The sequence below is a fragment of the Ostrinia furnacalis genome, unplaced genomic scaffold (genome assembly GCF_004193835.3).
Source record: "Ostrinia furnacalis isolate ACB-3 unplaced genomic scaffold, ASM419383v2 OfSCF0070, whole genome shotgun sequence".
NCBI lineage: Eukaryota > Metazoa > Arthropoda > Insecta > Lepidoptera > Crambidae > Ostrinia > Ostrinia furnacalis.
In genome coordinates this window covers 118922-133221 of record NW_021130309.1, presented here as the reverse complement: position 1 = coordinate 133221, position 14300 = coordinate 118922, and the positions used below count along the sequence as shown (strand labels likewise).

The 14300-nt window shown below is 36.7% G+C and overlaps 3 protein-coding genes across 4 annotated transcripts; 1 reads left to right on the top strand and 2 right to left on the bottom strand.

Annotated features, from left to right (window-relative positions):
• Positions 1-4024: 4024 nt before the first annotated feature.
• LOC114349825 (uncharacterized protein K02A2.6-like) lies at positions 4025-13052 on the bottom strand. Its single transcript, XM_028300390.1, has 2 exons — positions 12740-13052; positions 4025-5225 (listed from the first exon to the last, which is right to left on the bottom strand). Exons 1-2 carry the CDS (start codon positions 13022-13024, stop codon positions 4380-4382), a joined length of 1131 nt encoding a protein of 376 aa, XP_028156191.1. The 5' UTR covers positions 13025-13052; the 3' UTR covers positions 4025-4379.
• Positions 5665-9439, top strand: RpS12 (ribosomal protein S12). The gene is made up of 6 exons (XM_028300424.1): positions 5665-5710; positions 5845-5882; positions 6183-6317; positions 7552-7654; positions 8290-8391; positions 9326-9439. The coding sequence occupies exons 2-6, from the start codon at positions 5866-5868 to the stop codon at positions 9386-9388; spliced, it is 420 nt and encodes a 139-aa protein (XP_028156225.1). The 5' UTR covers positions 5665-5710; positions 5845-5865; the 3' UTR covers positions 9389-9439.
• Positions 9431-12685, bottom strand: LOC114349831 (zinc finger MYND domain-containing protein 10-like). Of its 2 annotated transcripts, none has more exons than XM_028300412.1 (3): positions 12526-12685; positions 9996-10234; positions 9431-9733 (listed from the first exon to the last, which is right to left on the bottom strand). In XM_028300412.1, exons 1-3 carry the CDS (start codon positions 12664-12666, stop codon positions 9664-9666), a joined length of 450 nt encoding a protein of 149 aa, XP_028156213.1. In that variant the 5' UTR covers positions 12667-12685; the 3' UTR covers positions 9431-9663. The 2 variants fall into 2 exon arrangements, with proteins under 2 accessions (XP_028156213.1, XP_028156205.1); XM_028300404.1 differs by lacking the exons at positions 9431-9733; positions 12526-12685 and adding exons at positions 10854-11060; positions 11143-11690 and having other exon boundaries at positions 10142-10234.
• Positions 13053-14300: the final 1248 nt, after the last annotated feature.

The window sequence follows — 14300 nt, the reverse complement described above, 5'->3', positions numbered from 1 at the left end:
TTTCCCCCTCTTGCTCTGATGATGGTTTCCATTCATCTGAGCATGCTGCAGTTAATGTTATGAAGGGTATTTTGGGGCAATGTCTGCCATTCCTCTAGTAACGCGTTTCTCAACACCACCGGTGGTATTCTGAGTTTAACACATCTTTTAAGAAAGTCCAAGACATGCTCTATAGGATTCTTGTCTAGGGATCTTGCCAGCCACTGCATCATGGGTATATCCAAATGGTTTAGATGTGCCTGTACTGAGCGAGCACTGTGAAAACGAACATTATCGTGAATTAAACTAAAGGAGTCCACAATAAATGGAGTAAATGGCACATCATGTTCTTCTAAAATGTTCCTAGTGTACCATTCAGAAGTCGTATTTCCTCCATCACCCACCACTAACTCCGTGCGAGCTCCCAAATATCTCCTAAACTATAAAACTTTAGCCATAGAAAGTAAGGTTCAATAATTAGCAAATTAATGACCTCCTCTATACGCCTATTAGCTATGGCGGGTTCAGTTCCAGTCACCCTGTATATGTAAGTAATATTGATAAGTAAGTAAAAATGTGAACCTAAGTTATGAAAATTTTATGAATACATATTATGTGATATAAAAGAGTACAAAATTAAAATAACTAAGTCCATAAACTATTGATTAAATATCCCTTAGTCCGTTCATTTAAAATAAGTCCAACGATTTAAAGAGTAAGGTTTATCGGAACTATTTAAGATATTGTTGATTTTGTTCCTAGAAATTAAAGAACTTTTATAAAAGTAAAACATACATTTTTATTTCATTTTAATTTCCATTAGTTTAGTTTCAGTATTAAAATTAATAATTCAATACGCCATTTCTCAAAAGTGGAAAAATGGACTTAGTGATTTATAGAATTGGAGCATCCAATTGGGATTGATGCTAATAAAACAGCCATGACGATGCAACTGACGTTTATTGTCTATGCCACAGATAATCAATCACTAAACTCTACTCTATGACATCTCTCTTCTTTTAATAAGTTTTTGAGAAGTAACTTATTTAATACTTATAAGTATAAGACACATCTTACGTAGAGAAGTAATACTTAATAATAAACATTTTTGATAATACTGTTTGCTTTGAGAAGTAAACTTATTTAATACTTAAAAGTATAAGACACATCTTACGTAGAGAAGTAATAATTAACAATAAACGTTTTTACTACTACGGTTTGTTACATTTGAGAATATTTTATTTGTTTAAATATTTCTATTCAAACCCATATCTTTGAGGTGGATGAACAATTCTACCAGTCCTAGTTCTACGATAAGGCGGCTGAGCAGCTTCCACCAATCCACTCTCTTCCGTTGTGGAAGTCTGCGCAGTCCCCGTTATCGCAGGAGCCACATCACTAGTCTGGTGATGCAGATTGTTTGTGGGAATGCTATCTAGGTAGTCATAGCGACCTGGTTTGTCTTTATGAACTGCTTTTCTTATATATGAACTATTTCTACGGTATGTACCACCGTTGTCCACTTTCACCCAATATGACCTATTAGCAGCCTTTCCTATAATGCTTCCTTTTTTCCACACACTTTCCTCCCTCATATACACTGTGTCATTTTTAGATAAATCCCTAGCTACTTTTGTGCCCTTATCATACTGCTTTTTCATGTTAATTATTCTTATCTGTCTGTCCTTTCTTAATGTTTTTGAGTCAATTTTTTCTGGAATTAAGTTTTTAGGTGAGACTGGCAATCTAGTATTGAGTGACCTACCCATTAACAACTGTGCGGGTGAATATTTTTCACCCGTAACTGGAGTATTTCGAAAATTGAGCAAAGCTAAAGTCCATTCAGTTTTATCTTCTGTAGCTTTTTTAAGTAAACGCTTTACGGTTTGAACATTTCTCTCTGCTAGCCCGTTAGAACGAGGATACAGAGGCGAACTAGTGACATGTTCAAATTCCCATTTCTTTGTAAATTCACGAAATTCAAACGACGTAAACTGCGTGCCATTATCTGTAACAAGTTTCCGAGGAATACCAAATCTAGAAAAGATACATTTCATTTTGTTAATCACCGTGTCACTTTTCATGTTCACTAACGATATCACCTCAACAAATTTCGAATAATAATCGACTACTAATAAATAGTGTTTGCTTTTAAATTCAAATATGTCCGCAGCGAGCACTTCCCACGGCAGGCGCGGTATGGGGTGCGGCGCGAGAGGCTCGCGCGGCGGTGTCGCGCGGTGGCGCTGGCACACCTCGCAGCGCTGCACGCACTCCTCGATCTCTGCGCCCATGCCCGGCCACCACATGACATCGCGCGCGCGCCTCTTGCACTTTTCTATTCCTAGGTGCCCCTCATGTATCCGGCGGAGCATTTCCTTGCGCATACTACATGGTATGACTAATTGGTTCTGGCGAAATAAAATACCATTTATAATGTGTAGTTCGTGCCTTACTCCCCAATACTGCCGCGCTGCAATATTGACCCGTTGTTTATTATCTGGCCATCCTTCATAGTAATACTTCATCACTGAACTTAGCGACTCATCTTTCTGAGTTTCTCTTTTAATTAATTCTAACTTTTCACTACTGGCATCTAAGTTTGAAAATAATGCATTAACGTGCACCGTAATGTCATCGGTTAGCTCCTCATCCCTATCGTTTAAGGCGATTAGAGTCCTCAATGACCTTGGGCGTTTGACCTTCACGCCGCGAGCAACACCCGCGTACCCCGCACCAAAAACTCCGATTTGACACCGATCAAAAATACACGGTCATAGGTANTTTTTTGTCACTTTCTAAGTTTTGAATTTTATGGAATTGGGAAAGAAGTACCGAGTTTGAAGCGTTCATGAGCAGACATTGCAGTTGAATATTCATGTTCTGAATTTGATTATTGATGAATAATAAAATAAATCCTACTAGCTCGATTGATGGTTTTTTAAACCAGGTTATCTTTAATAATATTTTTCGTTAATTTATGAAAATATCAAATTAGCCCGTAATCCTGGATCCTGATACATAAATTTAGCCTATTAATTTAACACATGTACGACTGTACTCAGTGTTGCACTATCAAATGCAATTGAAGCGCCTCTGTGCCAGGGTTTTTATGTTCCTGGTCAGGCTATATAGAGATAGTAATTTTATTCACAATTTCTATTTCAAAAAAACCTATTGATCTAAAACTGACAGTTTGGCTGGAAAAAAATATTTTCCTTTTTCGTTGGTATGGAATGAGACGGAAGTCACTTACTTACTAGGTTTATTTTTATTTTTCGGAACCATGTCATAGAACAAGCACGAACAAGTCTCATAGTCTTAATCAAGATCAGTCGAGACTTGGATAGTCGAAATTGACCACTTTCTGTCTCATTCACACAACGAAAAAGGATTTTTTTTTCAGCCAAACATCACTTTTAGAGATTTCATAGCGATTGCTTTAGTGGCTACGAAGTAGATAGGTAGGTATAAATCACAAAATAAAATGTTTAGTGTCATTTTTTGAAGATTTTTTTGTCAAAAACAATGTTTTTTTTTGTTATTCTTGAAAAATTTGGTTTATTTGTAATGATCGCATATTTTATCAGCTTTAAAAAAGGCTTTTGGTGAATTTTGTTAAAAAAAAAAAAACTACTGAAGCACTTTCAGGATCAGTAGGTACACCAGTTTTTAGTTAATAAAGGGATGTTTTAATAATCAAGGGAGATTACTTGTCGTTTCCACCCTGTATAACCAAACAGCTAATTATATTTTACAGCTTCATTCTTCAGATATTATTTACCAGGTAGGTAGTTCCTTTAAGTTACTACCTGGTAAATAATATCTTCGAATGAAGCTATTCATATTTTATAATTATGATTGAAGTTCACTTGGAAGTTCGTTTAACCGATTGAGTCCCAGACGGCATTAATTAATTAATGTCATAACAATTAGTCCAGTCAATAAAGCATTATAGATGGAAAACCGTGGAACACAATTTCTGACCTCGGGACTTTATTTAGACTAGTTAGGAGGTGAACATAGCAAAAGTCCCCGCCTGTAATATTTAGGAGTAATTGGGATTGATGTTAATAAAACAGCCATGACGATGCAACTGACGTTTATTGTCTATGCCACAGATAATCAATCACTAAACTCTACTCTATGACATCTCTCTTCTTTTAATAAGTTTTTGAGAAGTAACTTATTTAATACATATAAGTATAAGACACATCTTACGTAGAGAAGTAATACTTAATAATAAACATTTTTAATAATACTGTTTGCTTTGAGAAGTAAACTTATTTAATACTTAAAAGTATAAGACACATCTTACGTAGAGAAGTAATAATTAACAATAAACGTTTTTACTACTACGGTTTGTTACATTTAAGAATATTTTATTTGTTTAAATATTTCTATTCAAACCCATATCTTTGAGGTGGATGAACAATTCTACCAGTCCTAGTTCTACGATAAGGCGGCTGAGCAGCTTCCACCAATCCACTCTCTTCCGTTGTGGAAGTCTGCGCAGTCCCCGTTATCGCAGGAGCCACATCACTAGTCTGGTGATGCAGATTGTTTGTGGGAATGCTATCTAGGTAGTCATAGCGACCTGGTTTGTCTTTATGAACTGCTTTTCTTATATATGAACTATTTCTACGGTATGTACCACCGTTGTCCACTTTCACCCAATATGACCTATTAGCAGCCTTTCCTATAATGCTTCCTTTTTTCCACACACTTTCCTCCCTCATATACACTGTGTCATTTTTAGATAAATCCCTAGCTACTTTTGTGCCCTTATCATAATGCTTTTTCATGTTAATTATTCTTATCTGTCTGTCCTTTCTTAATGTTTTTGAGTCAATTTTTTCTGGAATTAAGTTTTTAGGTGAGACTGGCAATCTAGTATTGAGTGACCTACCCATTAACAACTGTGCGGGTGAATATTTTTCACCCGTAACTGGAGTATTTCGAAAATTGAGCAAAGCTAAAGTCCATTCAGTTTTATCTTCTGTAGCTTTTTTAAGTAAACGCTTTACGGTTTGAACATTTCTCTCTGCTAGCCCGTTAGAACGAGGATACAGAGGCGAACTAGTGACATGTTCAAATTCCCATTTCTTTGTAAATTCACGAAATTCAAACGACGTAAACTGCGTGCCATTATCTGTAACAAGTTTCCGAGGAATACCAAATCTAGAAAAGATACATTTCATTTTGTTAATCACCGTGTCACTTTTCATGTTCACTAACGATATCACCTCAACAAATTTCGAATAATAATCGACTACTAATAAATAGTGTTTGCTTTTAAATTCAAATATGTCCGCAGCGAGCACTTCCCACGGCAGGCGCGGTATGGGGTGCGGCGCGAGAGGCAAACAATCACTAAACTCTACTCTATGACACTAGTTAATTTTATACTGTGTGTAAATTGGAACGTGTAATGTAAATCACTAGTGTTGCAGCGCTGCGGTTTCAGTAGGTTTAGAAATTCATTTAAAAAAAAAATCATTACTCATAATGAAATAAACAAAAAAAACAAAGAGTTTTCGTTATAAATGTGCGTGGCATTTAAATTTTTAAAATTGTATTTTATTTGAAATAAGACTATTTTTTAGATTTTCAATGTTTTTATTGTTTTAAAACTATTGAAATATTAGAATCGATTTTCGATTATTCAATCTCATTTTGACATATCAAGCACTTCATTCACCACATCACTAGTCTTTTTCCGGTGCGCAAGGTAAAGTGTCAAACGTTTCGTGATCAAATTTTCGCTATCTTGAGATATTTAAATAATCTTTCGGGATATTGTGATTGTGTTATTCTTTATAAAATGTGGAAGTTATATTCAATCTACTTTAATCCGTATTTCAGGTCGGCAAACAGTTATAAATCATGGCTGATATTGAAGTGTAAGTATTGTTATTTTTCGGTGTATCTCTTTCCCTTTGTCTATAAATTTGTTCTGAATTACTCTTCTATGTTCTCTAAGTTAGTTTTAAACCAGTAATTTATTTATAAATTGTCCAAGAACATTGATGTAAACATGTTATCAACATAACCTCAGAATGTTTAGAGGTTAGCTGTCTTCATGCTTTTATTGAGCCTGTTTTACTGTCACCATGCTAACTGTGGCTCCTATATGCCTCCTCAACGTTATTTTTACAGCTTTAGTGAATATATTCTCTTATTTATGTGTACTTTTCCTACAGTGAAGTGCCCGTGAACCCCGTCTTGAGCGGAGGTGCTATGGACGTGAACACAGCCCTCCAAGAGGTTCTGAAGACCGCCCTCATCCACGGTGGACTCGTCCATGGTCTCCACGAAGCCGCCAAGGCCCTTGACAAGTATGTACATCTTTGTTTACATGTGAAATGCACATAGTATAGCTTCAACACATGCTGCTAATTAGTAGTACGTGGTATATTTTGATTCAAGAGCAATAATTCCCTTGAAACTTGAGTTTGAACAGCTGATTTTGTGGGTTTTTTCAAAAGTATGAAATTGTGCACTTAGTGATACAATAGGTGTAATTAAAAACTTTCTTTTTGTATTATTTATCTTCTAGTTTTTTAACATTTGTAAACTTGTGTAAAACAAAGTAATGCATAACTGTAAGAAAGCCTGTGAAAGTCAAATTTCAACAAAGGAGACTTTCAATGGGTGCTTTCTGAACTCACCAAATAAAACTTAGGATAAATGAAGCCTTTAATTGGTCTAAATATATTGATTGCATCATAAGCTTGAATCTATACCCTTGAATTTGTGAAATATTTTTCTGTAATGTTTATCAAATTAGGCAACAAAGTTCCTCACAAACATTCACACAGTGTGTGGCTGTTCTAGTCATATGCTATGTGGAAATATCTACTGTAATATTCAAGTTACGCTGGATACACTCTGTTGCCAATAACAAATGCACATACATAGTACCACAGTGCTTGTTCAACAACTTTGTGGCCTCCCAAGTGTGCTACAATACCAATATTGTATAAAAGAATCTCTTAGCCTTTATAAAGAAGCTTCGGCTATACACAGGTGATTATTTGGTGCTCAAACAAAGAAGGTTGATTCTACTACTCAAGTACATCTTATTTTCCAACATATTAATTTGGATATTAATCTCGCAAAAAATAGACATCCTCATACTAAATGACTGATTGCTGATGACAATTTGCATGGAAAGGTTTTTTTTTTTGGAATATTTAAACATTTATTGGGAAAAGATGTTTCATTTGAGCACTTGAATCAATCCTTTTTGATTGACCAACGAATCATAGATATGATAATTGAAACTAAAGCTAAGATACCTCTATCCCATTATCTATTTATATATGGTCTATTTATCCCATTATCTATTTATATTTGATCGCCTGGATGATCAAAGTGGACTCCAAGTGACAATTTGGTGTCCTTTGAACACCCACAGATAAGATGTCCTGGGTGATCAAAGTGGTTTAATTATTATTTTAGTTTCCTTTGATCTCCTATACATAAATTACACCTCTGAAAAGTGGACCTATTTTATATCTAAACAAGTTCTGCCAGGCCAGTCTTAACAGAAACCTAATGATTTGACAGGAGGCAAGCTATGCTGTGTGTCCTCGCCGAGAACTGTGATGAAGCCTCCTACAAGAAGCTAGTTCAGGCCCTCTGCAACGAACATCAGATTCCTCTCGTCAAGGTAACTATTTAATGTTTTGTTCATGCTGGAATATATCAATGATTATTTATACAGTAGAATCCCGATTATCCGGATAAAAAAAACCAGGGGTATTCCGAATAATCGAAAATCCGGATAATCGATTTCAAAGTGAAATCAAACTAAACTTTTTTACTGTAGAAAAAGTTCTACATACATCATTTAGACCATTTTGGGTGAATTCATTTTTAACAATGAACCAAGGCGCCATGCAGTATTGATGGGTCCAGACCCTAAATCGGTAATTAGAGCTGTAAAAAATGTGTCCAGATAATTGAGATTCTACTGTATTAAAATAATTCTTTCTAAAGACAATCCAGCGCTCCGCACGAGCCACTACAGCCCATGCTTTGGTTGGCACAAGGAGCGCAGAGTGAATTGTGTGCCCCTATGGTGACCTGCACCATGCAGAGTCAACTTTCCTAGCACCCATACATTTATTAATATTTTCTACCATACATGTTCTTTTTGGGATTGATGATAATTTGACGATGGAAGTCATTGCTAAAACGGTTCTAATGTTACACTAATTATAATTATTCAATTTAATGATTATTTATTGAAGACTAATTAAATATGGGTCGATCATTTAAATATCAACGTTTGAACTATTTCAGGTTGACAACAACAAGAAGTTGGGCGAATGGGCCGGTCTCTGCAAGATCGACAAGGACGGCAAAGCCAGAAAGATTGTCGGCTGCTCGTGCGTGGTGATCAAAGTAAGTCTGGTATCTATAATATAAAAATGAATCGCAAAATGTGTTGGTAAGCGCATAACTCAACAACGCCTGGACCAATTTTACTAATTCTTTTTTTTAAATGTTTGTTGAAGTCCAAGGATGGTTTTTACAGCGAGAAAAGTTTAAATAATTACCGGGTAAAGCCTAAAAAACTCGAAACTTCACCTCTAAGGGTAAAACGGGGTCCACGCGTACGAAGTCGCGGGCGGCCGCTAGTTTATAATAAAATATTCTGTTTAGCGGTTTAGCTTTAGAACCAGTGAGCAATATGGGGAAAGCTAGATTATAATACCCAGTTTTATAGTAATTCTAGTAGTCACGAGTTGGCTTCAGGTTAGTGTGCCACCTGACTGTCGAATTCCTCCTATGTTCGCGCTATTTCGAAGTTCATAAATCTAATGTAGGTTGCTGCAACGTCAACGCCCGTGTGGCATCTCTCTAAAGGCTTGTACTTGATGAAATAATGCCGTCTATTGCCCCCCACATTGTCTTTTACTGACGGACGGAACGTCGCGAAAGGAGTTGCGATATCCGCAAGTGGTAGATAATGCTACTGGAATCTTCAAATGGACTAACGGAAAATAATGTACATTTCTTTGTATCTACGGGGAATGTACTACTGAATGAAGTTAGCAATTCGTTTTGCTATGCGCTTAGCACGAACACTAGCAGTTTTTATAAGTTGTTAGTGTACATTTAATCGGCGCTATATCAACTGAATGACCCTATGGTGTCGTGTTACTTGCACAGGCTACCTTCCTATCACTCAAACATTTCTTGCAAGACTCATGAAAATTTACCCTGAAAATTGATCGATATTTCTAGGGACAATAAAAGCTATGTTAGTAAATAAATAAGTGTCTAGGATTTTCGATATCTGGCTTATTCAAGCAATGAATGATTTTGTTTCCAGGACTTCGGTGAAGAGACACCAGCGTTGGACGTGCTCAAAGACTACCTCAAGTCGTCGAGCTAATTCCTAGGTGTAGTCGCTAAGTTTTAAAAATAAAAATCCAAAAAAATTGAATTTCTTTTTATTACTATCCAAGTTACTTTCAATAACACAATCATGGGCTTGTGTTTGTGTTGTTTCAACCTTAGGTAACATTTTTTTCGAAAAGTACACAACTATAGCCCTTAGTATACATACATAAATAAAACTATATAATTACTATATTGCTAAAATAAGAGGAAACTACAGAAAAGTATAGGGATACGACAGCCTTATTTCTCTCGTCTTAGTAAAAAAACTTAAACAGCTAGGTTGGCGAACTGATCGCAGATATCTTTGTGTTTCGGCCATTGCTGCACTTGGCATTCCCTGAAAATTAAAACATGAGTAGGTAAGCATTTTGTTATAACTATAATCGCGAAATAAATAGACCAAAAGGGCGTTTTTGACCAAAATGGCATAGCGCGCATAGTGGTGTGCTCAGGCCCTAAGTTTTACTTCCAGCTAGGTCCATGCATCCAGCACACTGAAATGGAACCCTGATGACCCTGACGGATCAAATACATCTGCTCATGGCAAACCTTCATCATTCATTGCATCATGATAATTATTCTCTAGCTTCTACACTCACCTGCCACAGTACCACTCGCTCTTACACCTAGAGCATTTCTTGCTAGCCTTGTCGCCGCACTTAGCACACTTAGCTCCGCCGCTGTCCAGAGCCAACGCCGCATCACTGGTGTAGGACTCCACGAGTTTCTTGGCCACGTCGCGGGACTCCTCGGAGCCATTCAGAAAGAATCGTTCGATGTGCAGCTTGGCAAGCTGCTTCGTGCGTTTGTGGACTTGTTTTAGATACTCATCTTTGATCTATGGACAAACCAAAGTACATCGGATAAGAATTACAGATAAAAACTGAGTTTTTTCTTAGCATTCAAATTCTACACACTAGTGTCTGGTACTGTAAGAGATACAGCATAATTATCAACCAAACTTAAATAATGGCTGTTATTTTATTTCTTTCAAAACAGTTATTTCTAAAAAAGCTGCAGTTATGATTATAGTCATTGATTACTTCTAAAGCCTGGTCCGTGAGCAAGTAGAATCCCGTCCAATGACCCCAAGCTGCCCATCCTTGTCGCTCGCACGTAATTATGTTGCGGGCGCGCGTCGCACAGTCGCGACAGCAATACATGGGTCATTGGACGGGATTCTACGTGCTCACGGACCAGGCTTTACTTGTAATTTTATTTTATTATCGAAATGCTTAGGCACTCTTAAAATTACAGAAAAATCTAAATTATAAAAGATCCTTTATTTCTGTAGAACGGAGAGTGAATTTGTAAGAGTTACAAAATGAAAATTATTTTTTTTTACATTAAAATAGAACAGTATTTAATAAAAAATATGTCTTTTAAATAAAAAACATTTATTATAATAACTATTATGTACCTATTTAGTTATAACTTATTTTTACTTTCCAGCTCACTTTTTAAAATTGCAATTTTTAAAAGCCTTTCTTCTTTTTCCAATTCAAACAGCTCTTTTTTATAAGTCATTTCATCTTTCAGCATCTGTTTTTTTAATAACTTTTCTTGTAGTTCCTCCTCAATTATTTTTTTCCGCAACTCTACTACTTCTAGTTTTGCTTCCACTAATTTATCAAAAGGCCTCTTTTCTTGGGGTTTTTCTGAAACTAAAATTAATTGTTAAATAATAAAATATAATGCTGTAAGTTTGTAATAAAAGTTGTTTATTATTAACACACATTTACTTACCCATATTTTGATCTGAATTACTACAACTTTCGCTATCTTCAATGGACAAAGAAAGCATACGTTTTACTTTTTGCTCGGCTGGTGTTAAAGGGGGTACTTTATTTATAGAACTACCATTCTCATTTTGCTGTGCAATGTGGTTCGCTTTCTTTCTGGTGTCTCTTTTGATAGCTTCATATTTTAATTTAAGATGCCTGGCATCTCTATAGACGCCGACACCGCAGCTGTTGTACTCAAATTCAATGGCTTTCCACGCTTTTTCTTTTTCTTGCCAAGTCGCAGCGTCACTTTTCTTATTTTCTATAATATTTTTATAAGTTTCTATGAGAGAGATAAGGTTTTCGGTCTCCTCACGAGAAAAGTTCGTATTTCGCTCTCGTTTCATGTTTCTTTCCATCATTTGAATTCGTAACTTTTATTTAATTAAAGAACGAACACCTCTTAAGTTATCAATGATTGTAGAAAATTTGTAAAATACACAACACTAAATCAAAGTTTTATTTAATTTCAAAGCAAAACAAATTGAAAAAGCGAGCGACTGCTATTTATTTAGCTGTCATCCAATGATAAGAAATGTCAAATGATAACAACAGTGCATCAAACGTTCCTTTTTTGGCGTCGTCGCTCAACTACATATTTGTTTCACTTATCAGTTTTTATTTTCTTAAAATTAATCAATATTAACATCTCAAAAGCCATTAAGTAGTAAAATTAGAGATATACTAAGCAATAAAAATATTTTTCCTCGTTTTAAGTACTATTTTATTGAATTTGCGTAGTAAAATTAATAACGAAATTGCATGTAAAGGAATGTTATCCATATGTGTGATGCAGATATGGATTAGAGGTGTGATGGAACACCACATCGCGTTGCTGATGCCGCGCAGCAGCGATAGGCCAATCATACAGATAGTAGATAACATGCAGATAACGAGATAATGGGGGCTGGATCAACGATATTGGATATTCTAGATTAATCTAGATAAACTGCCAGCGCTGCGAAAATTCGTACTACCCTCGCACCGTGCTTGCACACCACTAGGTATGTAGTCTGTGGTGAAAGAAGACGCGCGCGAACCACGATCTTATTCAAATTAAGCCGAAGTGCTCCGTAAAGAAATGCAAAAACAATACTATGACGACTCTAAAACACGTTTATCGTAAGCAAAATTAGTCTTAAAATTGTAAATCGAACAAATCATTCCTTCTCGGTGCAGCACATCAGGGACAATAGGCCCTAATCCTCCTAATAAATGAATCCACAATTTTACAGTAAATTCGAAATAGTTACGGCGAGTGGGGTGGCGGTTAGTTCAAATTCTTATCGGATATCTCATATTTACTGAAGCTATACTTTGAAGTTAGAAGGGAGATCAATCCAACCTGCGGAACCAGCGCAATGAGCGTGCAGCCTGGGCCTCCTCTCACGCCGTTAGTGCGGTTGTGCAAGCTGGAGTAGTCGCCGACTGACAGCCGACACAGGAACGTCTTCAGGTCTATCAGAGGCGGGATCTGGTCCAACATGTCTTCCGTCAACTTTGCTTCCAGCTGAAAACGGAGAAGAGGGCAGTTAGCAGACACCATAGTNCGATATCACTTCAACAAATTTCGAATAATAATCGACTACTAATAAATAGTGTTTGCTTTTAAATTCAAATATGTCCGCAGCGAGCACTTCCCACGGCAGGCGCGGTATGGGGTGCGGCGCGAGAGGCTCGCGCGGCGGTGTCGCGCGGTGGCGCTGGCACACCTCGCAGCGCTGCACGCACTCCTCGATCTCTGCGCCCATGCCCGGCCACCACATGACATCGCGCGCGCGCCTCTTGCACTTTTCTATTCCTAGGTGCCCCTCATGTATCCGGCGGAGCATTTCCTTGCGCATACTACATGGTATGACTAATTGGTTCTGGCGAAATAAAACACCATTTATAATGTGTAGTTCGTGCCTTACTCCCCAATACTGCCGCGCTGCAATATTGACCCGTTGTTTATTATCTGGCCATCCTTCATAGTAATAATTCATCACTGAACTTAGCGACTCATCTTTCTGAGTTTCTCTTTTAATTAATTCTAACTTTTCACTACTGGCATCTAAGTTTGAAAATAATGCATTAACGTGCACCGTGATGTCATCGGTTAGCTCCTCATCCCTATTGTTTAACTCGGTCCCGCTTGCCGCTCGAGATAACGCATCCGCTATATGCATTTCCTTACCTGGTTTGTATGTCACATGCAAACTATAAGCTTGCAACTTCAATAGCATTCTTTGTAACCGTGGTGGTGTTTCATTTAAAGGTTTCTTAACCCTTAACTGGTATCGTAAATTGGACATACGTAACTGGTATCGTGGGGGCCGCGCGGCCCCCATACTATATTTGCTTCGAGTAAGCATGTTTTACCTATATACTTGAATAAATGCTCATAAATGATATATCATCATCATCATCATCAACAGCCCTTTACAGTCCACTGCTGGACTATGAGCCTCCTCCACTATGGTGGAGGGATTTGCCATAATCTCCACGCTTGGCAGGCGGGTTGGAGATCGCAGTTTAAAAGATTGATGTTTTTCAGAGAGCGCTGCTGCCCATTCTCTGTTTGTTGTGTAGTCCCTAAGTCGCCTCTTACGACACCCGCGGGAAGAGTAGGGGTTGGTGACAAATGTATTCTACTCTGCCGTCACCACACGGCGATGTAGACCAAATGATATATATCAGGCTTTTTCTATGTAATCATTTAGTTTTTATTGTAATTAATCTTCTTACTTATATACTTCAAGACATTACATAATAGTAACAACTTTTTACGTAATATTTTTTTAACGTTACAAATATCTATTAAACCTACGTTCAGAAAAATATAATCAAAAATATTATTATCTTAATTAATCCATAAAAATGTGAACGTAATAATAAATAAAGTTTTAATGTAATGTTTAATAAAAATAATAAGTATTTTATAAAAATAAAAACATAAATATTATGTTGACAAACATTAGCAGGTGCTGGTGGATTTTCAGACCACTTGTATTTATTTTTTCATAATAGCTGGATTGACTAGGTCCTAGAACATCTTCATTTTCACTCTCTGAAGAAAAAACTTGAAAATCAGAATCAATATCCTCATTATCGACCGAATATTGTTTATTGGGTCTTCAC